This window comes from Athene cunicularia (genome assembly GCF_003259725.1).
Source record: "Athene cunicularia isolate RWA chromosome Z unlocalized genomic scaffold, athCun1 chrZ_part1, whole genome shotgun sequence".
NCBI classification, from domain to species: Eukaryota; Metazoa; Chordata; class Aves; order Strigiformes; family Strigidae; genus Athene; species Athene cunicularia.
In genome coordinates this window covers 3,860,710-3,869,762 of record NW_020799142.1, presented here as the reverse complement: position 1 = coordinate 3,869,762, position 9,053 = coordinate 3,860,710, and the positions used below count along the sequence as shown (strand labels likewise).

At 42.1% G+C, this 9,053-nt stretch overlaps 1 protein-coding gene across 1 annotated transcript in view; it reads left to right on the top strand.

The window, feature by feature from the left end:
• The first annotated feature begins 9,034 nt into the window (after positions 1-9,034).
• REEP5 (receptor accessory protein 5) overlaps positions 9,035-9,053 on the top strand; it is a 21,927-nt gene continuing 21,908 nt past the window's right edge. Inside the window, exon 1 of the mRNA XM_026865759.1 lies at positions 9,035-9,039. Coding sequence (XP_026721560.1) covers positions 9,035-9,039 — 5 coding nt within the window. The remainder of the gene's footprint in view (positions 9,040-9,053) is intronic.

Here is a 9,053-nt window from a genome sequence, read left to right as displayed (position 1 = left end):
ATCCCTACACATTGCACTGACACCCTGGACGCAGATACCCTGGATGAGGAGACCTTTAAAAATGCCTTGAGTATCGTAAAGGTGAGCTTTGATTGAATTGCCTGGGCAGGCCGCGGCCTCCAGCGGTGGCAGGCGGGAGAGCGGCCACTGTCGCCGCTGAGGCGCGCCGCACCGCGGCTGCCCCCTGTGTCTGTCCTGCAGCTCCTCGCCGCTGCGCTGAGTGCCGTGCACGCGCGGCCCGTTACACGGCTTTCCGCTCCTCGGTGAGTCCCGAAGGAGCCTGTGAGGTGGTCGGCTTCCTTTAGATAAGGCTTTGCTCCACCCTCCTCATTCACGCGTTAAATTCACTTCGGACATGGGGCGCATTTTGAAATTCACAGGCTTTGGGGAGAAACCCGAAGCCTCTTATCGCTCTAATCTCGACTAACGCATTTTTGTTACCACCGAGGCTTTGCGCTGAAGTAGTGGAGTTTAGTGCCTGGAAATACTTGAACCTCGCACTGTGAATAACCAAGTACGAGAACATTTCTAACTGCAGCGAAGACGAGAGGGCGAGGAAAACGGTTCCGGGTTGTCACTCACGGAAAACCGCCTCTGCCGCAGCTGCGGTCGACAGAGGGTGTCGCTGCCCTCGCCGTTGCCGTTGCTGAAGCGGCTTTGCCTCACCCGCTCCAGGCCGGTAGCAGTCGCTGCCGCCTTTGATTTCAATTAGTGAATGTTTACAGCAATTCTCGCCGTGTCCCCTCGCTGCCCCTTCCTTGCTAAAGGTGCCAGAGACACCTCAGACTGCCCTTCCACGGCAATTTCACTCGGGTTGCCACTGTTGCAATCCCATCCTTCTCTGCACTGGAACTCTGGGAGCTATGGAGGACAGAAACGGTAGAAAAATTGATGTATAAAGCAGTGGATAGTTTTTTGCTTTAGCTACCAGAACCAGCAAAACCATCTAGGTCAGTATCAGCAGAGAGTAAGAATGGATGGTTGGGAGGATGGTGGGATGATAACTGCACCAGCCTGAAGCGGCTTAATGGTTTTTAGCGAATTTACACTGTATAACGCTGAAAGCACCAAAAGGAATATGTCACATTTTATGCTTCTCTCCGCCACCCTACCTCTGGCGTTCCATCAGGCCTTGTACTGAGCCAATTCAACTCACTGGTTCAAATTTCAGTCTTTTTAAAAGAAAAAGATTTGTAGCAAAGAAAATTAATCTAGATAAGCACAACAAAGAAAAATACAATCTAGAGAAATTTTGGCTGCGGCTGTGCTGCAAAATTAAGCACTTTAATACTAACGCTATGTTTACAGGCTCATTTGAATAAAGGAGCTAGCAGGGACACCGACCTGGTGTAACCCTGAAGACACAAAAAGTATTTATATTCACAACTTATTTCTTAACTGTTAGGGACAGAAGGTAAGAAATGTGTTCTTTGCCTCCTTTCCAAAGTTAAGGAACAAGAGGCACCCTGATAGCTCCAGAAGTACAAGGAAAAGATGTTCAACCAGGCTTTAGAGCACAATCTTAGTAGAAGCAGCACATTTACATATACTGGCACCTCTCTTCTGCAAACTCCACAAAGTGGTATTTGACAATGATTTTTGCCCCCCCTACCTTTATTGCTGTGGTATTTGAGATGATGGGTGGCTAACATCAATGTTGACTTACAGTAGTACTTTGACAGAGAAAGAGAAGTCAGACACTAACAATACTATTAATATGGCTAGACAGAGGGACAGATGGAAGGGTCTGAGTGCAAACTGGTAAATCCTATTGCTCAGGGTTCCAGAGAGTTCATTTTCTACTAGAAAAGGTACACATATGAGGTTCTGTAAAAGCTACATGATCTGCATCCCTTTCAGGCATCAGGGTAGTCTTCCTGCTATAGTGGTTTTCCCTGCTCTACTACCTCTTTTTTTTTTTTTTTTTTTAACTTCCTCCTCGCCCCCATGTGGTTGTGGTACCAGGAGCTCCTTGACTAATAAGGAGAAAAAAAGTGTTTTAGAAAATGCACTTGGATATGTCATCTGTGCTACTGTTAGCCCATTTACGGTTTCTGAAAAAAAACCCAAAACAAAACAAAATTAAAAAAAAAAAAAACACAACAAAAAACAACCAACTCTGGTGCAATTGAAAAGTAAATGTATCAAATGTTACCTAAGTTGTAAAACACTCTTGGATAATAAGCTGCTTAACATAGGAGAAATGTACTAACTGGAGAACATAATGAAAGTTTGTGGACAGCGCTCCCAAGCCCTCAGCACAGGAGAATGAAAAGAGACACATTTCAACATTTCTGCTTGTTCTGGTTTTGAGACATTGCTGAAAGACTCTACATTAGCCAGAATAGATAAGTAAGAAAAAACATGTTCATAAGTGTGATTTGGAACTGTGTATCATTGTGGTGTCTTTTTTCTCACTTAGAACTTTGTGGTACACTTTCTAATTTCTTTGCTAAAATAACATGCACTCCTTTCACCCATTCACAAAGCAAGTTTAGTTAAAGCTGACACAATCAGGTTATATTTCCCCAGAGAGAAATTTACACATAGGCCCCTCCAGGGAACTTACATTCGCAGACATGTTGAGGGCAAAGTCGGCAATTCCTCTCCTCAAGCTACAAGGGCGATTAGAACAGTAGGAGGGCCAGGTACAGCATTGAGAAGTTTACCTAGTACCTGCAACACCTCACAGTTTCAAGCAACCTGCAGAATCACCCAGCAATGTAGTCAGACGGGTTTTTAATCTTTGCTTATCAGTCAACCTTGGCAGTCAGTCAGAAAGCCAATATTTGAAAAATAATGTTTGTTGTCTGCTTGCACTGGGGACAAAGAGAGGAGGTGGCAGTAAATTAAAAAAGGGTCAGTTGTTTGTGTGGTCAGAAGTCTCAGAAGAGGAGGTAAAATGTACAGGAAAAGCAACAGTTGTGGGTGGTGAAAGCAACAGTTGAGGGTGGTGAAAGTTTAGCTTGGAGAAGTTGACCAAAGTGGAGGATGAAATTGCACTGAATAGGAGGACACTCAGAAGCCAAGAACCAACCAAACCCAGAGTTCAATAAACATGTGTGCAGAGTCTGAAGAGTCTGCGGCAAAGTGAGCTGGTCTGAGGCTTGTGTAGGTCATCAGAAAAAGACATTCATTCTGCTCAGCCCTTCAATAAATGGTTTCTGTACTAAAATCTCCAACAAAGGATAGCTAATGGAGATAGCAGGGAAGGGTGCTGAAAAGCACTGACTTAACTTTCATAAGCAATACAAGCTCACCACCTGCAAACTGTTGCTGCAAACTGGTATTTTGGGTCAAACTTCCATAAAAGCTACAAGAAGACAATGCAAGCACTCTCCCTCCCTCTGTTAGTGTGTTACATTAGAAATGAGGTGAGTGAGAGTGCGCCCACAGACCTGTGTCTCAGATGGATATACCACATAACCAATACTGCATAACCCATGCTGAGAAACAAATAGTTAAGATATTTTGAAGCAAGGTTTAGGTATAGGAAATCACACCCACAAAGTTAATGAAAATTTCGTCTTAAATCCGTATTTGTCTCAGTTCTCTGACTGTTAAGGAAAGATAACCATAAAGATCTGAAAATAATCTGGCAGGGTTTGTGATTTTTTTTTTTTTTTAATTAAATTAGAGGCACCATAGAGACACATGTGTAGTGATGCACAATAAATTGTAATAATTAATAAAGTAGAAGCATTCAGTAAAAAATTGGATGAAATATGGTAGCTAAACCCTGGTGAGGTCCTCTGAACCCTGTAGTGGACGTAGGGAAACTCTGGAAAAAGTGTCGGTGATCACATGGTTACTTTATGTATAGAGAGCTGTGGTAAGCCTGCACAGAAAAATCTGCATTAGGCTTTTCCTGACATTACAGTACTTAAACAATTTTCTGATTTAAGACTTTGCAGATAATTTAATGGCAATAACATGAACATTGTTATACATACAGGACAAGCATGCAATAAAGCACAGTGCATGCTATTAGGGCATGGCTTCAGAGTTTACTTAGGGCAACACTGAACTCAAACAGGCTTAGCCAGCTGATTCATGTAATACATTTGCACATCCTTTGGGCATGATCATCCACTCAAACTCCAAGTTAAGCAGATTGTTGGAGGAAGAATGCACCTGTGCTAAAGCCAGAGACTAACCTTTAACTCTGGATGGATGATAGGAATGAGCCACAGCTCAGGGTGAAAAGACATACTAATTTGCATTAACTGGAAAGGAAAAGTAGACCAAAAAAATAAGGGTACAGAAGGGAAAAAATGAATAGAGGACAATAGAAGGGAAATAATCCTGTTACATACTGGTTTCTTTTGGTTCCTTTCAGAATGCAGCCCTCAGTAGGCAGAATTATGCAGCCTGCAAGTCTGCATGTGGTCTAAGGGTGCAATTTCTCTCCCAGCCCAGGTGTGTCCTGTAGCCTGTGACTTTAGATGTTAGTTCTGGTATTTCATGATCATCTACAGATAGAGACAGAGTAGCCTGGCATGCTTACGAGTGACACAGATTTGAAGAAGGCATAAAGAGTCTATGTTACTAGTTGTAATGCAGAGTCTGATGCAGAGGAGTTGCTAGGAAGGGTCAGCGCAGCCAAGGAACTTTCCAGGATTACATCATAGCCAATAAATTATATTTAGTTGGCAAGAACATTGAGCACACCATAAAATTCTAAGGTACAGTTACAGCTAGCGTTACCTGTGTAAAATCGTATGGTTGAATAAATGCCTCAGTTATAGTGTCACTATTCAAGTTAGAATTGGATGTAAATCATTAGAAATGCATGTAAATCATCTAAGGATGCCAGGGAGTGATGGCTTCATTATGTAAGCCTGATTATTTTGTATAACAATGCAGGCCTTACTAGCAACTATGCCCTTGTAGAGAAAGGGAGCATCCTGCTGAGAAAGCACTGAAAGCTGAGTAATTGCCAAAGAAACATAGTCAGCAAAAATCTATGGTAACCGGGGAAAAGTAAAGGCAGTAGGGGGCGATCGCAACCATGGACTCAATTTAAGACCAAAACTACTTGCCCCGCCTCACCCTTTGACTTTGTGCAGTGTAATTAAAAGACATTGTAACTTTAAATCGAGATGAAGCATGTTGTTAACCTGTGAGGGACAAAGTGGTAAGAAACTAACCAGTGGTCGATACAGTAAATGTGTATTTGTGTAGCCTGAAGTGTATGAATACATTGAAGTACTTTTGTGCAGTGTGCTAGCTTTGTGGAATTACCACATAGCACCCCACTTTGCATAAACATGGAATAAATAAAATTAATTTGCTCTGTGTGTATCTTGGTGTATTGCACACTGGGTAAACAACCCTGCTTGTGGGACAACAGTTTTCTGGCGACCCAGATGGGACTGCGCTGATGGCCTTGCCAGGATCATTTTGCCATACCCGACAAGGAGAAACGGTCAGACTGGACTCCAGTGTGCAACAACCTGTTGATGGGGCACTCCGTCAACTTCTCCCTCCTGCAGCTGTGTGGTAAGCGACACAATGGTGCAGCACCATTTGAAAGAGGTATTTTAAGGGGAAAAGGGAGGAAGAGCAGGACCTCTCAAGGAAGCACCTGCAGTTGCTCTTTGCATAAGCTCTGAATAAGGGATACGCAGCAGTAGCATAGTTTTGTTTCTACACGTTGTGTTTAGTAACATGGGACAAAAATCCCTTATTTTGTATTTGGGCCTTTGGTATATGAAACATGGTCTGAAAATTCTTTTGGGTACTGAAATGGATTCCACTACTTCCAAGGAGGCTCCTCTTTGTTCTCCCTTAGGAAGCATCCTAAAGAATTGGAGAAAATTCAGAGGGGACCCCATGACTAAGGATAAATTAATGCGGTATTGTAATCAGTGGTAGCCATAGTACAAATTAGACAATCAAGAAAAATGGCCAGAAGGATCCTTGAATTACAATACTGGTTTGCAGTTATCTTTATTTTGTAAATGAGTAGAGAAATGAGATTAAGTTCCTTATGTAGATTTATTTTTTGCCTTGCAAAATGACTGGGAAATGAGAAAGAAATATGAGTTGGTTGGTTCACAACATCAAGTAGGAGTACATTTGTTAGATGATAAAGATTCTGTTCTAGAAAAAGAGGCTAAACCCAATAGTAAAGTGAAAATTAAAAATTCTTGTGCTGGATGTCAAACTGGTAAAGACTGCTTGGGGGAGGTGGAAGAGGATGTGTAATTGTTAGTATGCCCCTTCAAAGTTACCCAAATTGGAATTTTCCGGTACCAAGGATGAAAAGGATGTCTAGAAGAACTCAGTGGCAGAGACCTGTGGTACAGGCTCCTTTGCACAAGCTGCAGGGCCAAATGGGATTTGAGTGTATGTGCATGTACCTTTTACTACCTCTGATTTATGAAATTGGAAACAGATGATGGGTCCTTATCATAATAATGCTGAAGGTATGCACAGGTTAGTTAAAATTGTTATGCTGAGTCATAATTCAAATTGGGGAGATATGTAAGCTTTGTTAGAATCTCTTTTTGCTAGTTAGGAAAGGAGAAATATTTTGGATAAGGTTAGGGAAGAAGGGGAACAACAAAAGGGAGTAAGGGATTTGACTCAAATCCTGCCAAAGGATGATCCTCAGTGGGACCCAAATACTAGCGGGATCTAGAAAGGCTAAAGTAGTATCAGTAATTGATATCATATGGAAATCAACAAATATCTAAACTGTATGAAATCAGGCAAGGACATGAAGGGTATGAAAACTCCTGGTTTTTATGAAAGACTGTGCAAGACTGCTAGAAAATGCATAGATTTAGGTCCAGAGCATGACAGTAATCATAAGATGCTTAGTATGTTTGTCAAGCAGTTGACTTCAGATTATTAGACAGAAACTGCAAAAGTGGATGGGGTTGGTATGATGTCTATCTCAAAACAAATGGAAATTGCTTACAAAGTTTATAATGATAGGGAACAGAGGAAAAGAAACAGCAGAGTAGGATGAAGCTGCAAGCTTCTCTGTTCACAGCAGCAATAACCAAAAGTAAGGAAAGAGGTCATAGAGAAATGAAAATTTGGAGAAGAAAGAATGGTAGAGAAAATGTGAGAAGAGGAACATCCAGATCATCTTTGGGGTCAAACCAATGTGCATATTGTAAAAAACCAACAACGCTGGAAAAATGAGCCTCAACAATAAAAGGAGGAACTGAGAAAGTGAGAATGAGGAAGGAGAACTGCTAATGTTAGAAAATCTGGATTGAAGGGGACCAGAGGAAATAATGAATGCTTCCATTCTATTATTATGATTATTATTAAAATTATCATGATTATATTATAATAAGAAATAATTAACTGGTTTTAGTTAGGTTGGGGAATGGAACTATAGAGTTTTTTTAAATAGATAGTGGGGCAACGCACTCTGTTGTAACTAGTTGCAAAGGCCAGTTAAGTAAAAATAAGATCCTTGTTATTGGTGCACAGGAAAGAAAACATTGAGGCTATTTTTTAAGCCAGTGTATGATTGGAAATAGAGTTCCTCTATATGCCAGAATGCTCCTTGCTCTTACTATGACAAGAGCCCGAGAATTCTGTGCAGCTATGTATTCCTCCTGAAACATCATGGAAAGCACAAATCTGTCTTTTGCTGGACAAGACTTCTGGGAAAGTTGAGAGTAATGCTCCAGGTGAAATACTGGGTGCAGTAATCCCTTTGGTGTGGTAAAACAAAAAATGTGATTCCTATTAAGACTGAATTATAAGGAAGGAAGCAAAATCCTATAAAATCAGAAGCCACAATGGGCTTAGAACCTTTGATTAATACTTTTATACAGTATGGATAGTGTGGCAATACCAATCAGAATACAATGCTCTTATTTTACCAGTTAAGATACCTCAGACTCAAGAATACCAGTTGGTACAAGATTCATACCAAACCCTTATGCTTTATTGTCAGCAATACCTGAAGATAGTGTATTACAGTGTTAGACCTAAAAGATGCCTTCTTTTGCATCCCCTTGGATCAAGAAAGCCAGAAGATACTTGCTTTTGAGTGGAGAATCCTACCACATGGAGGAAAATACAACTTTGCTGGACTGTGCTGCCATGAGTATTCAAAAACAACCTGACATTACCAAGGAACTGGAAAACTGGCAATGTACTTTAGTCAATAAACTGTTACATGGACTGGGATTTTCCTTGACTAGCTGGTTGGAAGGATTGCTCTTAAGTATCATAGTAATTGCTGTGATTCTAATTATTCTGTGTACTGTTTTAAACTGTATGAGACGACTTTTGATCCGAGCCATAACTGGTTGGTATGTGATGGTACTGAGAAATTATAATGAGCCCTCCTGAGTCTTTTTGAAAGAAAAGCCATATAGTCTCAAAGGGGGGGAAACGTTATCTGTGTAAAACTGTATGTTTTCAGTGCCTCGGTTTTAGTGACGCTATTCAAGTTAGAGTGGACGTACTGCATTTAAATCTTCTAAAGAGGCCAGGGAGTGCTGGCTTTACTACGTAAGGCTCATTACTTTGTATGAACAACGCAGGCTTCACTAACAACTATGCCCTTAGAGAGGAACTAAGTAACAAGAAAAGGGCACACATCCTGCAGAGAAAGTGCTGAAAGTTGGGTAATTGCCAAAGCAGCAGAAAGTCTGCAAAAATCTATGGTAGCGCGGGAAAAGAAAGACGCTAGAGAGATCGCAACCACCAACTCAATTTAAGACCTAAAAGACGTGTCGTCATTGTCCTCGTCGTGTCCGTCCGTCCCGTCCCCCCCCCGAGTTTTGGCAGAATAATAAAACGACACTAACTTTGCATCGAGACGGGACACGTTGTTAACCAGCGAGGGACAAAGTGGTAAGAAACTAACCAGTGGTCACTACAGTACATAGGTCCCCATGTCCGAGGCTCCCCAGAAACAAGGCGGGGGAGCCTTGCCCAGGCCAGGCGGCGCACCCCGACCTCCATTTCGCGGCGCAGGCAGGCGCAGCTCCCAGGGCCGGCAGAAGATGGCTTCCCGCTGCTTGCCCCCGCCCCGCCGCCTCACGGCGGCCGGATGCGGCGGGGCTGGGGGC